The 21934-nt window shown below is 36.6% G+C and overlaps 1 protein-coding gene across 17 annotated transcripts in view; it reads left to right on the top strand.

Annotated features, from left to right (window-relative positions):
• BPTF (bromodomain PHD finger transcription factor) overlaps positions 1 to 21934 on the top strand; it is a 117525-nt gene that overhangs the window by 65819 nt on the left and 29772 nt on the right. For 10 of the 17 annotated variants that reach the window (XM_059670016.1, XM_059670023.1, XM_059670020.1 and 7 more), the window contains 10 exons: positions 1362 to 1538; positions 2958 to 5250; positions 9553 to 9677; positions 10478 to 10606; positions 12612 to 12762; positions 13090 to 13213; positions 16005 to 16251; positions 16607 to 16768; positions 16983 to 17134; positions 18282 to 18390. In XM_059670016.1, coding sequence (XP_059525999.1) covers positions 1362 to 1538; positions 2958 to 5250; positions 9553 to 9677; positions 10478 to 10606; positions 12612 to 12762; positions 13090 to 13213; positions 16005 to 16251; positions 16607 to 16768; positions 16983 to 17134; positions 18282 to 18390 — 3669 coding nt within the window. The remainder of the gene's footprint in view (positions 1 to 1361; positions 1539 to 2957; positions 5251 to 9552; positions 9678 to 10477; positions 10607 to 12611; positions 12763 to 13089; positions 13214 to 16004; positions 16252 to 16606; positions 16769 to 16982; positions 17135 to 18281; positions 18391 to 21934) is intronic. The other 7 variants (XM_059670022.1, XM_059670026.1, XM_059670027.1 and 4 more) reach the window with 3 other exon arrangements.

The raw sequence follows: 21934 nt of genomic DNA, 5'->3' as shown, positions 1-21934 counted from the left end.
TCAAGGGACCAAAGAGCCACATGTGGCTCTCGAGCTGCAGTTTGCCGACCACTGTTCTAGGGGATCAGAAAATTTATCCAATTTTAATATGGTTTTGTAACACATTGTCTGTGGAAAACCACTATGCAAACTTTCTGGAGTCAATGAACAGGCTGAAATAGTCTCATTTGTGAAGGCTTCTAAAGCACATATAAAATGAAGTCATGCCGAAACCGGTTTGGCTCAGTGGATAGAGCGTCGGCCTGCGGACTGAAAGGTCCCAGGTTCGATTCCGGTCAAGGGCATGTACCTGGGTTGCGGGCATATCCCCAGTAGGGGATGTGCAGGAGGCAGCTGATCGATGTTTCTCTCTCATCGATGTTTCTAACTCTCTATCTCTCTCCCTTCCTCTCTGTAAAAAATCAATAAAATATATTTAAAAAATAAATAAATAAAATGAAGTCATTCCTTTTATGCTTTAGGTCACTGGAATATATAAGAAAGTATATATAGGATCTTCAACTTAAAAAAACAAACACACTTTATTGAAGAATAATAAACATACAGAAAACGACTCATAGACATACATCTGGGTTGGTTTTCATGGACTGCACATTCTCAGAGACACTGACCATGACAGCACCCCAGACTCTCCTACTCTCTTCCCTAAACACCTCCTGGGATTATCTAACAACTTAGTTAATTTGGTCAGTTTTTGTTGTTTTTCCCCCTATTTTTAAATCATTTTTTTCAATTTTTAAATCATTTTTAAATTACATTTGACATACATTATTATATAATTTGAGGTATACACCCCAGTGATTAGACTTTACATAACTCACTAAGTGATTATCCCAGTAAATCTTGCACACATCTGATACCATACATAGCTATTACAATAGTATTGACTATATTCCCTATGCTGTACTTTACATCCCCATAACTATTCTGTAACAACCTATTTGTATTTCTTAATCCTTTCACCTTTTTCACCCATTTTCCCAACCACCCCACCCCCTACCCCCCTACCCCCCACATCTGGCAACAATCAGAATGTTCTCTATATTTCTGAGTCTGTTTCTGTTCTGCTTGTTTGCTTAGTTTGATTTTTAGATTCAAGTTGTTGATAGATATGTATTTATTGCCATTTTATTGTGCATATTTCTTACCTTTTTTTCCCTTAGAGAAAACCCTTTAACATTTCTGATTTGGTGGTGATGAGCTCCTTTAGCTTTTTTTCTTGTCTGGGTCAACTTTTTTTTTTTAATTTAAAATAATGAAGTATATTGCTGGAAAGTACTTGATAATTTCCACTCAGTTATATATATTAAATTGCTAATAATCAAAGTATTTGTAGTTAATATATACTTGGTTCTTTTCAGCCAAAACTAATATGGATGAAAATATGGATGAATCAGATAGAAGAAAAAGCCCACGAAGTCCAAAAAAAATAAAAACAGAGCCTGATTCTGAGAAAGACGAGGTAAAAGATTCAGGTGCAGCAAGAGGAGCAGACCAAAGTGAAATGGACATTTCAAAGATTACTGAGAAGGACCAAGGTAAGGAGAGTCCATTGTGAAGGTCAGCCTAGGGGTGATAAAAATGCACTATATCTAATTCGCACAGCAGGAAAGGTACTGCATTGTCTCTTTTTGATAATAGCATAATTGAAACAATCCTATACCTTGTAATTCACTCATTTAAAGTGTACAATTTAGTGGTTTTTAGTATTTCACAGAGTTGTTCGGCTATCACCACCATCAATTTTAGAACATCTTCTTGACCCCAAAAAGAAACCCATATCCATTAGCATTCCCAATCCTCCCTTTGTCCCCCTCCCCAGCCCAGTAATTTACTTTTTGTCTCTATGGATTTGCATATCTTTACATTCCATATAAATGGAATAATGTAATATATGGTATTTGTTACTGGCCTCTTTCACTTAACATAATGTTTTCAAGGTTCATCCATGGTGTAGCATGTATCAATAGTTCTTCATTTAAAAAAATTTTTGAATAATACTCGATTATATGGATATGCCACATTTTGTTTATTCATTCATCAGTTGATGGACATTTGTGTCCTTTTTACTTTGGGGCTATTATGAATAATGCTGATATGAACATTTGTGTATAAGTTCTTATATGGACTTATGTGTTATTGCTGGATCATGAGATAATTCTACATTAAATGTTTTGAGGAGCTTATATTGTGTTTTGTGAAAAGTTGTTTTTTAAAAGATAAGCGAGATAATGCATGAGCCTTAAGATACATTTTAAATATATTTTATTGATTTTTTACAGAGAGGAAGGGAGAGGGATAGAGAGTTAGAAACATCGATGAAAGAGAAGCATCAATCAGCTGCCTCCTGCACACCTCCCACTGGGGATGTGCCCGCAACCAAGGTACATGCCCTTGACTGGAATCGAACCTGGGACCTTTCAATCCGCAGGCCGATGCTCTACCCACTGAGCCAAACCAGTTAGGGCAAGATACATTTTTAAAAAATATATTTTTATTGATTTCAGAAGGAAGGGAGAGGGAGAGAGAGAGAAACATCAGTGGTGAGAGAGAATCATTGATCGGGTGCCTCCTACATCCCCACACTTGGGATCGAGCCTGCAACCCAGGCATGTGCCCTGACCTGGTTCATAGGTGGATGTTCAACCACTGAGCCACACTGGCCAAACAAGATATTTTTTAACTATAAGATATTCTACATAGGATCTTAATTGAAGGTACTGTGTATGCAGTAGCTATCATATAGCAAGTAATTTTACATTGTAGTAGTCCACCATTTTTAGATACTAAGAATTAGAATGTTTAAATATTTGGAATATATTGATTTTTTAACCTTTTATAACATTTAGCCCTGTCTGTTAACCTATTTTAATCATATATTAGAAAATAAAAATACTATCGTGAATTGTAGTTTTAAGAGTAAAAATATCACTTGTATACTTGTCTTTGTTTTACAGATATAAAAGAAGACTTAGATTCTGACAATGATAGATCCTTTAAGGAAGAGCCAATGGAAATAGATGATGATGTGAAAACAGAGTCACCTATAAACTGTCAGGAAAGTTCTCAAGTAGATGTGGTCAATGTCAGTGAGGGTTTTCATCTAAGGACTAGTTATAAAAAGAAAATTAAGTCATCCAAACTAGATGGACTTCTTGAAAGGAGAATTAAACAGTTTACACTGGAAGAAAAACAGCGACTTGAAAAAATGAAGTTGGAGGGTGGAATTAAGGGTGCAGGAAAGACCTCTACAAGTTCTTTGAAAAGTCTCTCTGAGTCACCAGTAATAACAAAAGCAAAAGAAGGGTGTCAAAGAGGCGTGCTTAGACAAGAACAAAATTCTAATGCAAGTAATGATAAATCTGAAGACTTTATTCAGGAATGCTCAGAAAGTGATTCCTCAGTTCTGGGAATCAGTGATCCTGATCATACCACAAGTAAACTTTATCCAAAAGATCAAATATTAGAGGACGTCTCCATTCAGAGCCCAGAGACAGACTGTCAGAAACAAAATTCTGTTGGAAATGACATAGATGAGAGGCTCTCGGAACCAGGCAGTAAAGGCTTGGAACCCAGTAAGATTAAAACAAAAGGAAGTGATTTTCTCATTGATGACTTTAAATTAGCCAGTACAGATGAAATTGGTACTTTGACTTCTAAAAACAAAAAACCACTCACACAGCAGAATAATAACACCATTGTTTCTCCTTCCCAGAGCCCTTTATTTCCATCAGTATCTAAAAGTACTGACAGAGATATCTCATCTCTGTCAAAAGCAATAGACTTTGAAGGAAAATTGGGATGTCACTTTGAATATAACAGCACTTTGGAAAATAGTTCTGATACTATATCTATTCAAGACAGTGAAGAAGATATGATTGTTCAGAATAGCAATGACAGTGTTTCTGAGCAGTTTATAACTCAAGAACAAGGTATTGAAGGCACGGAACCATTGAAATGTGAGTTTGTTTCAGATAAGTCCACTGGAAAATGTGATGACAGGCTTCAGGGTAAGATAATGGAAACAAATGGTAAAAAAACAAGTCAAGAACAAAAATTGGAGGAGAGACCAGTTAATAAATGTATTGATCAAATAAATCTAAAAAGTAGCTCTGACAAAAAGAACAATGAAAATCAAGAGTCTGAAAAGAAAGGACAGAAAGCAAGTACCTTTCAAATAAATGGAAAAGATAATAAACCTAAAGTATATTTGAAAGGTGAATGCTTGAAAGAAATCTCTGAGAGTAAAGTAGTAAGTGGTGACGTCGAACCAAAGGTTAATAATATAAATAAAGTAATTCCTGAAAATGATATTAAATCTCTGACTGTTAAAGAATCTGTAAAACCATTTATGAATGGTGATGTCATCATGGAAGATTTTAATGAAAAAAACAACTTGGAAACAAAATCATGTTCACTGAGATCTTCAGATTCTGAACGTGACTACCACGATGGCCTAGAGACCCTGCCCTTAGCCAGAGAGAGTGAGAGAGCACAAACTACCACACCACCCCCAGAAAGCAGTGCAGTGAATCAGGTGGAAGATATGGAAATTGAAACCTCAGAAGTTAAGAAAGTTTCTCCATCACCTATTACTTCTGGAGAGGAATCTAATCTCAGTAATGATTTTATTGATGAAAATGGTCTGCCCACCAACAAAGATGAAAATGTCAATGGAGACTTGAAAAGAAAAACAGTCATCACAGAAGTCACCACCATGACATCCACAGTGGCCACAGAGTCAAAAACTGTAATCAAAGTCGCAAAAGGTGATAAGCAAACTTTGGTCTCTTCCACAGAAAATTGTGCCAAATCTACTGTCACAACCACGACTACAACAGTAACAAAGCTTTCCACACCTTCCCCAGGCAGCAGTGTGGACATCATCTCTGTGAAGGAGCAGAGCAAAACGGTGGTCACCACAACAGTGACTGACTCACTGACCACCGCAGGAGGCACTCTGGTAACATCTATGACTGTGAGCAAAGAATATTCCACAAGAGACAAAGTGAAACTCATGAAATTTTCAAGACCCAAGAAGACTCGTTCAGGTACAGCTCTACCATCCTATAGAAAGTTTCTCACCAAGAGCAGCAAAAAGAGCATATTTGTTTTGCCTAATGATGACTTAAAAAAGTTGGCCAGGAAAGGAGGAATCCGAGAAGTCCCTTATTTTAATTATAATGCTAAACCTGCCTTGGATATATGGCCGTATCCTTCTCCTAGACCAACCTTCGGTATCACGTGGAGGTATGTACTTTAAAATATATTTGGGGAAGGGAGGAAGTTTAAAAGAATTACCTAATATCCCTTTTTTTAAAAAAAAGAGAGAGATAATAGAGAAAAGACAGGGAAGCATATATTTAAAGACTGAAAATTTAAGGGAATCCTTTAAAATGAAATTTGATATTACTTTCCACAAAACAAAAGAAACAGTTGTTTTTGTGGTCTAACTTTCCAAATTATTGCCAGGTGTGTGCTCTGGGAATGAGATAATCACAGAATTGGATAATCACCCACTTTCTGGAATGTTTGTATAGTTGACCCTTGAACAGTTGGGGGTTGGGGTACTGAACACTCTTGTGGTCAAAAGTCTGTGTATAACTTAAGTCAGCCCTCCGCTTACACAGATTCCTACTTGTAGATAAAAATGTATTTTATTTTTGTTAGATAATTCATAAAAACATAAGACCTAGGAAACTTGCCTATAAATTATATTAAGGTTCATTATGTGGAAATCTTCCTAATGTAATTTATTTGTATAGGAAACATTTGTGCTGGAGTACTTTTATTTATGTAAATAAAGGTAGTCTCTGAGATTGCTTAGGGATTTTTTTTAAGCCCAGAAATAAGCTTTGGGGATGAGTCATAAGTATGTAGTGTGAGATCATAAAGTTTTATTTTCGAAAAGGATCTTACTTTTATGTGTGTACTAGAGGCCCGATGCACGAAATTCGTGCAAGAGGAGGCCTTCGAAGCTGTAGCTGCCTCAATCCTCCCTCGCAGCTGCCGGAGGCTGCCTGGATCCCTCCCTTGCAGCCGAGGTTTCGTCCCAGCTAATTAGCATATTACACTTTTATTATTATAGATCATAATTTGCCTCTGCCCACAGAGGGACCAAATTAGAAATAGTGCCTGGTTTTCCTAAGTCCTAGCCCAGTACTTTATCTGCTATATCGCATTTCACATATTTATCCTTGCTTTGTCCTTTTTCATGTCCTTGTCTTTTTTCCTGTATACCCTTACAGTGGAAAAGGATGGAACATAAACAACAAGAGTTCTATGGGACATACTCAGAAATTAGGAAGGATCTCAGATTTGCAGTTACCTTTTGTTAGGATCCTGAAATTGATTACTTCTGCAAGTTACTGAGCAGGCTTCATTTCTGTGTATCTTTAATAGGTCCCAGTTTCTTAAAGTTAAAAATCATGTTTTTTTTTTAGTTTCCTCTATATGACAGTAGCTATAAAAGACCAAAAAAAGAGTGTAAATGAATACCCTTTATAAAGGAATTAACTTATTAATATGATCAGACATAGTTGGTTTGACCAAGTTTTTATAACTCATCTTTTGATTTGAATTAAAATATCACTCCATTACACATTCAATAGAGACAGCTGAAAAGTACAATTTCTCTGCAGGGCCTGCAATGAAGGATTTGCAGAATCCTGCAGGGAATCAAGGAACTCTTCATTACAGTTCATGGATTTGTAGGATTACTCTGCACTTTTCTGCTTTCTTCATTGAGAGCGGTCCCAAAGTGTATCCTTGACTGTCCTGCAGGTAACTTCTTTCCCACTGGAAAAGTTACTGTGTACAAATACTTTAATTACAATGACCTGGCAGTGGTGGAGGCTGATCTTTCTGCCTTTTTCTATTATGAAATGGAAGGTAGGCTCAACTGGGAAGCATTTTCTTTGGACCAGTTCTGCTCGAGTGTTGCCCAGGGCCCTTTTTTGCACGGCTGGGTTTCAGGAGCGTTGTATTGTTATGTTTTAATATGCACTCTGGGCACAGTTTGTATCTGTTTAGTTAATTCCTCATTTTTAAATGGAAGGAAATACCTTCCTGTACATTTTAAACAGATACTGCCTTCAAAATATATGCTAACATCTTAATTTGCTAAAGTTGAAAGAAACATAATCCCTTCTGTCTAACAGGCATGGGTGAATATGTAAATTATTTATTACTTTAGAATGCAGGTTGTTGTTTTTTTTTTGAAAACATATAGCTATAAAAAACATGCATGTGAAATGCATTTTTATACTTACACTTGAATAAAATATTTCTGATGGTTAGAGTAGGAGATGAGAATGCCAAAGGTGCATGTTCAATCTTGATTAATGTTAAGGCTGAGCCATATTGAATAAGTGAAATTTGTCTCATCTACTCATTAGGGCTTCTTTTTCCCTCCACTGTCCATTCCTTCCTCTCTTTTCCCCAGGCCCTGATTCCATGTTTTATTATCACTTTGAACCAGTAGTTGTCTCCACAGTGCTGCCAGATGGACCCTCTAAAATGCAGGTCTATCCTGTGAATATTCTGATTGAACTTAGTAAACATATATAGGGGACTGGTTAACTGCTGCAGGGCTGAGAGGAGAAAGTGTTTGTCCCCTGTCCATCTCATCTATGAGAAGTACTTTCCTTTGCAACCCACCCAATACTGGATAAATTTCAGAGGCCTTACTATAGATTGCCTTTGAGTCTCTGCCTTAATCCTTCCACTTGGTGCAGCACATTCTGGCTCTGCCTTTCTCTCTCATGCCGGCATCATCTCGTGATGCACATCTACACCCCTTCCTGCCAGCCATAGCACACCAGATAGGGTTTTGGGGAAGAAGTGTGTGCTTTTTTACATTTCCCCCCATGCATATGTGTGCCCCTTGCCTGCCATATCCTTTTCATTTCAGAGTCACAAACAAAGCTCTGATCCACAACCCTGAGCCAAATCGGATGCTCCCTCCTCCCCCACCACCACCTGTGCTTTCCTTTGTTACAGCGCCTGGGGACACATCAACAGATTATAATTCATTAATGTGTCCCCAGCTCCTTTCACTTACACATAGAAGGCAATCAGATTTATTTTTTTGAATGAATAAATGAATGAACAGGCTGATAATGCATGAGATATTTTCCCCACCTGATGTCATTTCCATTGTAAAATAGAGATGCTTTAAAGTTGTTTGTAGAGAGAGATTAGAGCAGCGGTTCTTAACCTGTGGGTCGCGACCCCTTTGGAGGTTGAACGACCCTTTCACAGGGGTTGCCTAAGACCATCCTGCATATCAGATATTTACATTACGACTCATAACAGTAGCAACATTACAGTTATGAAGTAGCAACGAAAATAATTTTATGGTTGGGTCACAACATGAGGAACTGTATTTAAAGGGCCAGGAAGTTGAGAACTACTGGATTAGAGGCAGGAGAAAGAGCATGAGAAAACACTTCTCTTTTCAAAGAGTGAGTCCAGAGTTCCTATAGGATGTGTTCTAAAAGTGACACACACTTCCTCCCTCCTAGGATATCTCTGCGCTAGTTAACATTTGCTCACTAATTAAAGAATTCTTTTGTGCAGGTCAGAGGATTCACAGGGTGATAACACAACGAATAAAATAATGGTGTCACAGGTGGAGATAGGAAATTAAGTTGTAGCAACTTTTTGGCTCGAGCTTTCCCTTTCTCACATCGTTCACTTTTCCAATTTAACATTAAGAATAGAAAGCATTGCCTTCCGAACTGTCTAAGATTTACTGTCTACCTCTGGAAGAGGAGGAAATTATTTAAATTGTGTAAGTTTTCTCTACACTGCAATCAATCAGTGTATTCATTTAGTGTGTAGAAATGTCAACAAAGTATTTAATTACTCAAAGATTACTAACAGAGAATTGACAGCCTAGGCCTGCTTTAAAATGTTTTATGGTTAATTCCATTTTAAAATATGATATTCATTACAATTGTAAATTTGTTTTGAAATGTGTTTTGTTTTGTTTTTTTAGGAAAAAAACAACAGGTTATCTCCTGATTAGTAACTAATACAATATTGTCCTTTTTTATTCTTCATTATATTAAGATTCCAAAACTATACTAATGTTAAAGTGTTATTAGTGTTAGCAGTATTCATCATCCAGGAGTTCATGTTTTGCAGAGCCACCACTTGAACACAAAATTTTCTGTCTTATTTGGAAAATTTTGTGAGTTCAAAATTTAATTCTCTATATTTGCTCTCCTTCATAATTTTCTAAAACTTATTTTGAGATTAGGCTAAATTGATAAGATCTTCATAAATTGTTGCTGTATCTATCATACAGTGAAGCATGCTTTTTGCACAGATTTATGTCATTTGAAGTGACTGCTGACCCTTTTTAAGTTGTTAGATGCATGTTATACCTAGGAACAAAAACATTTCTTATTACGGGATATATAATGGCCAAAGTGCTTAAAAAGCCATATTATAAATATTGAATGAGGACAAGAAATAGTCCTTCAGTTTAATAGAGAGTGTGTGTGTGTGAACATATATATGGTACTTCTTGGGTTTTTCTTTCAGGTATAGACTCCAGACTGTAAAGTCCTTAGCTGGAGTGAGCCTCATGTTACGCTTACTGTGGGCAAGTCTGAGATGGGATGACATGGCAGCCAAGGCTCCTCCAGGAGGAGGGACCACACGCACAGGTAAGGGTTTTTGATTTTCTAGTTTAAGCTTAAAGAGAAAATCACTTGACAGTTTGCTTAATTTTAAGTATATCTGATACTTATTAAAATACAATGCTTATGTTTTAAAAATACAGCTTTGCTAAAGTTTGTCAGCACATGCTAGAAAATCCTGGGGGTAGGGAAGGAGGTTTCAAATTATAAGGTGAGCCACTTATATATGAACCAGTCTGAATTTTTAAAAGAGATTTATTATTATAGAGCAGTGGTTTTCAGCCAGTATGCTGAGGCATACTGGTGAGCCACAGGAATTTTTAAAACATGCAATACCTGACTATGTAGTCAGGGGGACTGACTCCTTTCCCTTAGATTGTCAAATTAAACAATTAACAGAAAACACAGCAAAAGCCATCAGTGTGAATGAATCAAATTATACCTATGTTTGCTGTTGTTAGATTGGTAAAACAAACATAATATATTTTTTTGGTGTGCTGCAGAATTTTAGTAATGAGTTTATGTACCATGAGATAAAAAAAATTAAAAATTGCTGTTATAGAGTAGAAATCATTTAAACTGGGACAGCTCAAACTCTATGCTTGCTGCTTCTCTCCTAGTGTTATTATTATTTTGGATGAGTTTGGCCACCAGGAACTAAGCTGCCCCAAACAGCATTTTGCTCAGTTTAGAAATTTTCAAATATTTCTTTTGATCGTTAATAAAATGCTTCCAAAAGTTTGTTTCGTGTGTTTCTTTTAAAGCAGCAGATGCTGTACCTGAATATTTTAGTTGCTTATTAATACTTGTGAATTAAATCACCGTAGAAACATCTGAAACTGAAATCACAACAACAGAAATAATTAAGAGACGAGATGTTGGTCCTTATGGCATTCGTTCTGAATACTGTATCAGGAAAATAATTTGTCCCATTGGAGTTCCAGAAGCACCAAAAGGTAAGGAATAGAAATAATTCTGTTCTTTCATTATTGACCTGTTAGCCACATTTTTTATGAATTGAAGTATCATTATAATTGTTTCTTTAACTCTTTATTCAACTTTTGAAAGATACTATTTTTTATTACAAACTATTAAATTTTAAAAATTGTATTTAAGTAGTAAACACAGTAAAATTCCACTAGGCACATGTTGATGCCCATAGGTAGTGTGCCAAGATTAGGAAGAGTACAAAGAGCTATAATAATACCTCTTATAATTAAAATGTGGAACAGTGATTGACACCGGATTACATGCTCCAAGAGGGTAACCACCAAGTCTACCTGGTTTGCTGTAGTCCCAGTACCTGCTGCAGCAACTGACCTATAAGTGGTCATTGAAGATTTGTTGACTCAAGGATTAAAGATACTATAAAATACTTCCTTGTTCAGGGTAGAAATAATCTGAGAGGCTAAGGAGTACTCAGGAAACATTTATAGAGAGCCCACATGATAGGCACTGGATGGTAAATACGTAGAAGAATGAGATCCAGCTCCTATTCTCAAGGAAGCAAAGAATAGTTATATTAGTGTCATAATATACTTGAGGACCAAAACTATGAACACTAAAAAGAGCTCAGTAAAGTGTCCAGATTCAAAATATATAGACAAAAATCAATAATTTTATCTTATATGTGCATAAAATATTTATGAAAAAACTTACTAAAATATTAATAAAAGGAAAATGCTGTTCTTAGAAACATACTATTTTATAAGTTAGTTTTCCCCAAATGTATAAATTTAATTTTTGAATATTAATTGAATTAACTCAGAAGTTCATCCTGGAGAATAAATGACTGAAAAAAAATGAGCCTTTTGAAAACAACACTGATGAGGGGGTCCCTGTCCTAGTAGATATGAAATATTAGTATAATTAAAAATGTTGTCCTGGGACAGTGCAAATGATAGGCAGAGACACAGATAGAAGAAGGTATTCCTGACCAGTCTTTAGTCTTTACCCAACAGCCTTCAATGCAAACCACTGCAATCTCCTTAACTCACTTTTTTTTTACTTATATCACTTAGTACAGCCCAGGCCCTACTGCTGTTTCGGTTTCCTTATGCTGCTTTCCTTTGATTCTACTGCTTCTTGTTTCCTAAACATGGGAAGGTTCAATGCTTATCTCTCCCTACTTTTTATTTTGAAAATTTTATTAGGATATTTGACTTACTCTTTTTTTTTTTTTAATATATTTTATTGATTTTTACAGAGAGGAAGGGAGAGAGATAGAGAGTCAGAAACATTGATGAGAGAGAAACATCGATCAGCTGCCTCCTGCACATCTCCCACTGGGGACGTGCCCGCAACCCAGGCACATGCCCCTGACCGGAACCGAACCTGGGACCCCCTCAGCCCGCAGGCCGACACTCTACCCACTGAGCCAAACCGGTCTCGGCTGACTTATTCTTAATTGTTTTCAGATCTCTTTGTTATGTTGATAACTCTCAAGTCCCCCTTTTCAGTGCCTGAATAGGGAAATACAGATTACCAGAGTTGTACATGGTAAGGACACCCAGCCCAACTGTGGGAAGAATGTGCTGTGCTTCTTGAAGGAAGTTGTATCCATGTTGGGTTCTGAAGGATAAATATGCATCGGTCCAGGGAGGGGTGGGTTCCCTCTGCCTAGAATAGTGTTCCAGGCAGAGGGAACAAGCTGTGGAAAGGTTCATCGCCTTTGTATCTGGGGCCAGCAAACCATAGCCCGTGAGCCTTAACCACCTGCTGTTGTTAATAAGGTTTGATTGGAACACAGCCATACTTACTTACTTTGGCTCCTTTTGTGATACAAAGTCAGAGTTAAGAAGTTGTAGCAGAGACCATCTGGTCCACATAGTACTTACCATCTGGCTTTTTAAGAAAAAGTTTGCCAATCCCTGCTTTTCATGATGTATAAGAGGAGATGCCAGAAGTACTATAATTTTAGGAGCTATAATGCTTAAAAATACTCTGATTTCTTTTCCAAAGAAACACCTACACCCCAGAGGAAAGGCCTTCGATCAAGTGCATTACGGCCGAAGAGACCAGAAACGCCCAAGCAAACTGGCCCTGTTATTATTGAAACTTGGGTAGCAGAGGAAGAGCTGGAATTATGGGAGATCAGGGCGTTTGCTGAGAGGTAAGGAAATGGCTAATATGGTATCAGATATTTGAAGATTTTATCACTTCATAATTAAAGAATTACCCCCTTAATAGTTTATTCAATGTGTCCTGATGTTACTCTACCTTTTGATTTCAAGTACTAGCAGTATATAATTTATTAAGATCCTGGTTTTAATTTTTATTTACTTGTGAGTTTCCAATTATCTTAATTTAAGTGTGTTATTTTTAAATCAAAATAATTTGATACCTCTTTATGATGTAAAAGTCAACCAGATTTCACTTACTATTAGATGCCAGGTGCCTAATAAGGTAGCTCCTGATAAGTTCTCTTCTTTTCCTGCAGAGTGGAGAAAGAAAAGGCACAAGCAGCTGAGCAACAAGCTAAGGTTAGTGAACAGAAGAAGGCACAGGACTTCAAGGCCCAAATGGAGGCTCACCTCAAACAGCAGCGATTGGCTGCCCAGCAGGTGGGGGAGTTGGTACCAGTCCCACCTGGCAATGAATTGACATTTTTAGCCAATTTCATGCATACTGAAAGCACAGTAATGATATATTTATATAGCTTTATTTTTTTAAGGGTATCTCAAATGTATCTTAATTTCATTACTTTAAAGTAGCTCTGTGGCTACATCAAGCAGTAGTTTTGCAAAAAGTATACATATTTGGAGTACAATGTTTGAAATAAGATTTATTTATTATCTTTATAATTTAGTGGATAGTTTCTTTCTTTTTTTTTTCATATATTTTATTGATTTTTTACAGAAACGAAGGGAGAGAGATAGAGAGTTCGAAACATCGATGAGAGAGAAACATCGATCAGCTGCCTCCTGCACATCTCCCACTGGGGACGTGCCCACAACCCAGGTACATGCCCTTGACCGGAATCGAACCTGAGACCTTTCAGTCCGCAGGCCGATGCTCTATCCACTGAGCCAAACCGGTTTTGGCATGGATAGTTTCTAAAGGAATTTTTTTCCAACAGAATTCAATCTATAACATCTCTTTATTCTATGAAAAACAAATTGTACTAAAATTCTGAGTTTCTTGTAATTGATGACCATAAAACTATGGAAATGGTAAGAAACCATTGTCTGAATATTAGGGACCAAAATAAAAATGATTGCCTCTTTTTTCTATTAAGGAGATACTATAAAATGTTTTAGTAAACTTGAATATATAAGCTTTAAAGATGCAAATGAAATAGATACATGTCTATTTATAATATCATTAACTTAAGTTACATATAACTTAAAATAATTATATTTTATATAAGCTAGCTCTTTATTCCAAACTACCTTTTCCCTCTCACATTTTATAAAACATTTTTTCAAATTCTTAGGTATCTTTTATATCAGTTTAGTGTAGGTCATTATCTTCACTTACATCAAAGTTTGAGATAACAGCACTTTTGGATTCTGTTCATTCATAGAAAAATTGGCTGGTTGTTTTGTTTTGTTTGTGGGTTTTTTGTGTGTTTTTTTTCTTCTTCATTTTATGTATGTCTTATCATCTCCACAATGTAACCTTAATGATTTATTCTTAAAATTTCTTTAACATCCTTATTTACAAAGATAGTGAACATAGTTAATTTTGAAGATTTAGCCTCAGGAAGTAATTTCTAGATATGTGTTTAGTCTTTTCTGCCTCCTTTTTTAATTGATTCAATCAGATGATATGTCTAAATATCCAAAACTAAAACTCCTTTTCTTCTGATGAAATTATGTGAAATACATTATATTCAGGCATAAAGGATGTAGTCCTAAGGAGAGTGCGTGTGATGTCATTGGTGAGTGGTTTCCAATGGCAGGAGATAGTTGCGAATTGGATCTCAGCACTACCATTAACTAGCTCTGGCCTTGAGCCAGTTTCACAACCTCTCTGAGTCTCAGTTTACTCATCTTTAAATCACAATACCAGCAACGTTATTGAGTTGGTCTGAGCATTTAATGAAGGTACAGTATCCACCGCCAGGTTTGTAATCCATGCCACCTATTCTATATAGTAAAAGCCTAATATGCTAAGTGTCTGGCTGTTCATTCGACCAGTCACTATGATGCACACTGACCATCAGGAGGCAGATGCTCTGACCAGTAGGTTGGCTTGCTGCTGGGGTCCAGCCGATCAGGTCTGGGCGAGATAGGCCGGACATGCCTTGGAGCCCTCCTGTGGTCCCTCCCCACCCCGATCATGTATCAGTGAGTTCCCTCAGCCTGGCCTGCACACTCTCGCAATCCAGGACCCCTTGGGGGATGTGGGAGAGCCAGTTTCGACCCGATCCCTGTAGGCCAGGCCAAGGGACCCCACCAGTGCATGAATCCGTGCACCGGGCCACTAGTGTTTTTGTTTGTTTGTTTTATTTTTAATATATATTTTACTGATTTTTCACAGAGAGGAAGGCAGAGGGATAGAGAGTTAGAAACATTGATGAGAGAGAAACATCAATCAGCTGCCTCCTGCACACCTCCTACTGGGGATGTGCCTGCAACCAAGGTACATGCCATTAGCTGGAATCGAACCTGGGACCTTTCGGTCCGCAGGCCAACTCTCTATCCACTGAGTCAAACCAATTAGGGCTAGTTATTTTATATGTGTAAGCTTACCACCTTCAAGTTTGTAAGCTGTCAGGAAATGTCATCAATCTGTGATAAAATGTACACAGATTGTCTTTAATGACTAATATCTGAAAGATCAGATTATACCACTCCATATAAAATAGTCTAAAGTATTTTTGAATTCAAAAATAATCTAGACAAATTGATTTATAATTTTTAGCTTGCTTAATTGCAGGTTTGTCCTTGTGAATAGTGATGTTTGAACATTGACATGTTTTTTTATGATTGGATAAATTAACATTATGGTAAACCAGAAACCTTTTATACTTAGTATTATTTGTTATCCTCTCTAAATAACCACTGCTGAGCAGCATTTCTATGTCTGGTAAAATTACTCATGTCTCTATTATCTTCACTCTGAAAGCTTGGATATTTGTATAAGATGAAAAAAATTGATAGTGTTTAATTTTTTGTTATGAAAAACTACTTTTAATAAAATATTTGTGACTTAGAGTCATAAAAATATTTTCATCAAGGAATTAAATTCCAGATAAATTTATATGGGCATATTTTCAAAAGTAAAATATTTTTGAAATATGGTACAGTTTCTTAGATTGGGAGAAATTATAGGTGAACTTCTTGCAGAATAGTATTGTTTTTACTTAGAACTATTTTGGTTCATGTTTTTTCTCCCTGACTTTTCTAGAAACGGTTGGAACAGCAGAAGCCTACAGTAATTTCAGCTTCCACAACTTCCCCAACAAACAATACGACTAGTACCGTCTCTCCAGCACAGAAAGTTATGGTGGCCCCCTTAAGTGGTTCAGTTACATCTGGAACTAAAATGGTACTAACCACTAAAGTTGGATCTCCAGCTACAGTAACATTCCAGCAGAACAAGAACTTCCATCAGACCTTTGCTACATGGGTTAAGCAAGGCCAGTCAAATTCAGGTACACAACTGCGATTAAATAAAAGATTGCTTTCATTCAAGAAAAAGAATTGCAATCAATTACCTACTGAAATAAAACATTTCTTTAGAAATTATTTTTCTTCTGCAGCAGATTGAGCAAACAAGCTGTAGCGTTAGTTTGATACAGATAGTATCCATAATATTACATTAGCAAAACTCCTCTCTTACATTATTTCACTTTCAACATTTACATAGTTCACTCTGAGTGGAGAGGAATATATATTTTTTTTAATACAAAATGAACCACAGTTCATGCATTGGTGCCCTTCCTAGAAGTCACTACGTTGCTGGTTATTTTAAATGTAAAGCTTATTAAATGTCTTATACCCTATTAGCCACCAGTACAGCTGCCACATCTGCTACAACCATTGCCAGCACAGGTCAGACGTTCCAAATTACAGGCAATCCAGTCACTATGGCAGGAAAAGTAATTACCAAACTGCCACTTCCTGCAAACAGCAAGATTGTCGCTGTAAATGTGCCAGCAACACAAGGAGGTAAGGGAAATGTGAAGAGTTTTAATTCACATTTGCCAGATCATACCGTCGCCATCATTTTTCATTTCCTTTTCACTGATTTCAGTCCTCGGATCTCACATTCTGTGTAGCCCACTGTAAAATCCTACCACACATAGTTTCTCCCCAGAAACTGAGCAACAGCTGATGCTTTTTGTTAAAGGGGCACTTTTTAATTACTTTATCTTTTTTTAAGGCGTTGTTCAAGTACAGCAAAAAGTCCTGGGTATCATTCCATCAAGTACAGGTACAAGTCAGCAAACCTTTACTTCATTCCAGCCCAGGACAGCAACAGTCACAATTAGGCCCAATACCACAGCCTCTGGAGGAACCACAAGCACTTCACAAGTAAGAATTCTCTATCTTGCTTTGAAATATTACTGACATCAGGTTTTTATAATGGAATTTTCCACAATTAATCCAGCTTCTAATTTTTCTCTACCTTTTATTTAACCTGTGACAAAGTACTGATTTTAAAAAAATTGGTTATCTTTCTAAGTAAAAATGATACATCACAAGCTTTATATTTAACATATACCTAATAGTATGTTAGAATTGTTTATGAATCATAAGAATTGCTTTCTAGGATTTTATAAAGAAGTCCTGGACCAGGGGTGGGCAAACTTTTTGACTCGAGGGCCACAATGGGTTCTTAAACTGGACCAGAGGGCCGGAACAAAAGCATGGATGGAGTGTTTGTGTGAACTAATATAAATTCAAAGTAAACATCACTACATAAAAGGGTACGGTCTTTTTTTTTTTTTTTTTTTTTAGTTTTATTCATTTCAAACGGGCCGGATCTGGCCCGTGGGCCGTAGTTTGCCCAAGGCTGTCCTAGACCATATATAAAATATTCGTCAGCAGTGGGCCAGAACAAAGGAAACTTGCTATGCAGCTAGGAAACAGAATGAAAAATACAATCTACAGCACACTAACTAGTTTGTAATCAGCTGTTATGCACACGTGTTAGAGACATCATTTCTTTGGCACTAGTAACATGGAAAAGGTTTGAATTTTTGCGGACTTGAAAATGTTCTGATTCTAGCTATAAAACTGAAAATAACATGCTCTGTGCTCTCTCCTTTAAAACTATAAAAGAACATTTGGTTTGTGATTATACTCTTATATTCCCTGGATTACAGATAGGGATTGGAGCTCAGGGAAAATAGAATGCAAATTTTTTCTGTGAGCAACTATGGTGGTTATGGATTAGAACTTCACTGGGTCTTCTTGTTCCGTCCTTTTAGCCGTTGGCCTGTTCTTGATATTAATGACAAGGAATTTCATCTGATCTCATTTGAATTCAGTTTTCTGCCCTCAAAATTCCATCTTTATTCTGATGCTTAGTATAATTTAAAATGTGGTATCCAAGAGCCTCTGTCATTTCTATAGATTTGTTTATTAATAGACAGTATTTAAAGATCTGTGTTCTAAGTCCATCATGCTTTTGTCTTTTAAGGACATTTTAACTTATTGTCTTTTGTGTCATTTATAGGTAATCACAGGGCCTCAGATCCGCCCTGGTATGACGGTGATTAGAACACCACTCCAACAGTCAACACTAGGAAAGACAATTATTCGAACACCTGTTGTGGTACAGCCAGGTACTCATCCTTGCAGTATTACCATTTTACTTCTAAATAATCAGTCCATTAAATCTTTAATGATCTGTATTTGGTGCTCTTTATACTAGAAAATACAAATTTGAATTAAGACTTCAAAGCATACTAAATTTCTAATATATCATAGTATGCATTTATAGATATTTCATTTTTGGCATTGCAAAATAGACCCAAATATGCTTATTAAAAATGTTTTTAAATTTCTAATAAATAGAATATATAGGGTATCCCAAAAAATGTATACACACTTAAGCAATTGCTAACTCAGTTTTGAAAATGAAACGTATTTTAATAAACACTGCCTTTATAATTATTCAAAGTTGTGTGTATACATTTTGGGGGACATCTTATATACATTAAAATATTGGAGCAGAGAATGAGCACAGAAAACACTGTCTGTATGTCAAAAGATGGAGATAAAATCAAGAAAACAGCTAATGCCCTAGCCCAGTGGTCGGCAAACTCATTAGTCAACAGAGCCAAATATCAACAGCACAACGATTGAAATTTCTTTTGAGAGCCAAATTTTTTAAACTTAAACTATATAGGTAGGTACATTGTTATTAACTTAATTAGGGTACTCCTAAGGCTTAGGAAGAGCCTACACTCAAGGGGCCAAAAAGCCGCATGTGGTTCGCGAGCCGCATTTTGCCAACCACAGCCCTAGCCAGTTTGGCTCAGTGGATATATCATGGGTCCTCAAATTTTTTAAACAGGGGGCCAGTTCACTGTCCCTCAGACCGTTGGAGGGCCGGACTATAGTTTAAAAAAAACTATGAACAAATTCCTATGCACACTGCACATATCTTATTTTGAAGTAAAAAAACAAAACAGGAACAAATACAATATTTGTATTTGCATGTGGCCCACGGGCCGTAGTTTGAGCACCCCTGGGATAGATCGTTGGTCTGTGGACCAAAGGGTTCCAGGTTTGATTCCGGTCAAGAACACATACCTTGCTTGCAGGCTCCTCCCCGGCCTGGGCCCTGACTCTCCCACATCGATGTTTTTCTCTGTCTTTCCCTCTCTTCCACTCTCCCTAAAAATCAATGGAAAAATATCCTCAGGTGAGTGAAGATTAACAAACAAAAGAAAAATAAAATAGCTAAGAAGCATTTAAATGGAAAGCGTAAAGCAAGATTATAAAGGTAGTGCCAGCCCGTCATTAATGTGAACAGGCTTAAGCTCCCATATTAAAATTTGAAGAATTTAAAGACTGAGTGAAGCCTGACTGGCATGGCTCAGTGGTTGATCGTCAACCTGTGAACCAGGAGGTCATGGTTTGATTCTCGGTCAGGGCACATGCCCAGGTTGCAAGCTCAATCCCCAGTGTGGGACACACAAGAGGTAGCCGATCAATGATTCCCTCTCATCATTCATGTTTCTCTCTCTCTCTCTCCCTCTCCCTTCCTCTCTAAAGCCAATAAAAATATATTTAAAAAAATAAAGACTGAGTGAAAAAAAATCCAACTGTACATTTTTGAGAAACATGAGTAAAATTAAGTTACACACAAAATGTTAAGGATGGACAAAGAAATAGAGGACCAGTGAGGAAGACAAGGATAGTCTAACTAATATTGGACAGAGTAGAATTCACTGTTTTTTAAAAGACTACATAGGGAAAAGAGGGTCATTTCCTATTGGCTTAAGTATAAAGGTTGCAATGAAGGTGTAATCTTGGATCTTTATATACTAAATAAGATTATCACTGAAATGTTTTAAAAAAATTTTTTGAAATCAAGGAGGGATTAACAGAAGCATAGGAGACCCGAAACAGATTGTGTATCAACTTCTGTACTTTCAGGAATACACGTTGGTTTTAAATATTTATGGACAATTTCTATAAAAATGGTCATATAATGTGTCATGTGTCAAACCTTGATGAATTCTAAAAAGTAGAATGTTTATAGGCCACATTCTTTGTAATAAAACTCAAAATTACTATTTAAGTATTATAGTAATAACCTTTACTTGTAAATTTAAAAATATGTGTTCTCGTAAGTAACTTTTAAGTTAAAGAAACATCAAATGTGTAATTTCAAACAGATTATCAAGTATCAACTAAGCTATGCTGCCAAAGCTGAATTCAGAGGCAAATTTATTCTTTAACAAATGCTTGAACACTTACTCTAGGTCAGTGGTCGGTAAACTCATTAGTCAACAGAGCCAAATATCAACAGTACAATGATTGAAATTTCTTTTGAGAGCCAAATTTTTTTAAACTTAAACTATATAGGTAGGTACATTGTTATTAACTTAATTAGGGTACTCCTAAGCTGGCCTTTGCTAAAAATGTCCTCAATCTGATTGAAGTACGTTTGCTGAGGTCGACCCCTTCCTACTCTCCCATCCACACTTCAAAATAGACTTGCCCAGTCCGAAACTTCTGCGCATGGGCCACGAAGTTTCAATCACACTGGACGTGCGCGCCCACGCATGGTATTTTGTGGAAGAGCCACACTTCAAGGGGCCAAAGAGCCGCATGCGGCTCTCAAGCTGCGGTTTGCCAACCACTGCTCTAGGTAATAGAATTATATTGGTGAACAAAACAGACAAAAAAACCCCATATTCTTAAATCTTAGAAAAATATTTAAAACAAATCTTAAATGAAAACAGGATGGAGGAAGTAAAATAAAAGTACTAATATAATTAGAAAGCAGAAAATGCAAATATTATTAAAATAAGACTTAAAGTTAAAAGAGAATTATATACAGGTATCCTGGAGTTTCATTGTTCAATAAAATGGGCACTCAGTTGTGGTGAGAGTATGATTGATACAACCTTTCTAAAATTTAATTTACTACTACGTCCTTATTATGAACCTAGTAATTTTGGGGGGGGAGGGGGAGTTTATTCTAAGGCAATAATTAGAAGCACATTAAAATTGATAAGCAAGAATTTCACCATGGATTTATTTTAAGTGTGTGTATGTATTCTAAATGTCAAAATACATCCAATTTTATACATTATATTGAACACCAGCCTTTAAAAGAAAAATACACAGAAATAATGCATTCACAGAAGGAAGGAAGAAAGGAAGTGAATATAAAACTTCAAAAACGGCCAAAACCGGTTTGGCTCAGTGGATAGAGCGTCGGCCTGCGGACTGAAGGGTCCCAGGTTCGATTCCGGTCAGGGGCATGTGCCTTGGTTGCGGGCGCATCCCCAGTGGGGAGTGTGCAGGAGGCAGCTGATCGATGTTTCTAACTATCTCTCTCCTTTCCTCTCTGTAAAAACTCAATAAAATATATTTAAAAAAAAAAAAAACTTCAAAAACGTGATATTATTCACTAAATGTAAAATTAGCTCCCAAATAATTACTTTTAGCAACTACTCCACTGTGTCCAAAAATCCCACCTGCCTTTTCTTCCAGTTTTAGCAAGTTAAATAAGAAATGGACGTTGTTAGAAGATTGGAAGAGCCATTCCAATTAAACTTTATTCATGCTTAGATTTTTTTACTGAACAATAACTATGGTAGCATTTTCTGAGTACTTTGTCTGACTACATACCTCAGAGATACTATG

This window comes from Myotis daubentonii, chromosome 16 (genome assembly GCF_963259705.1).
Source record: "Myotis daubentonii chromosome 16, mMyoDau2.1, whole genome shotgun sequence".
Classification (NCBI taxonomy): Eukaryota; Metazoa; Chordata; class Mammalia; order Chiroptera; family Vespertilionidae; genus Myotis; species Myotis daubentonii.
This window is presented reverse-complemented; position numbering and strand designations above follow the sequence as displayed.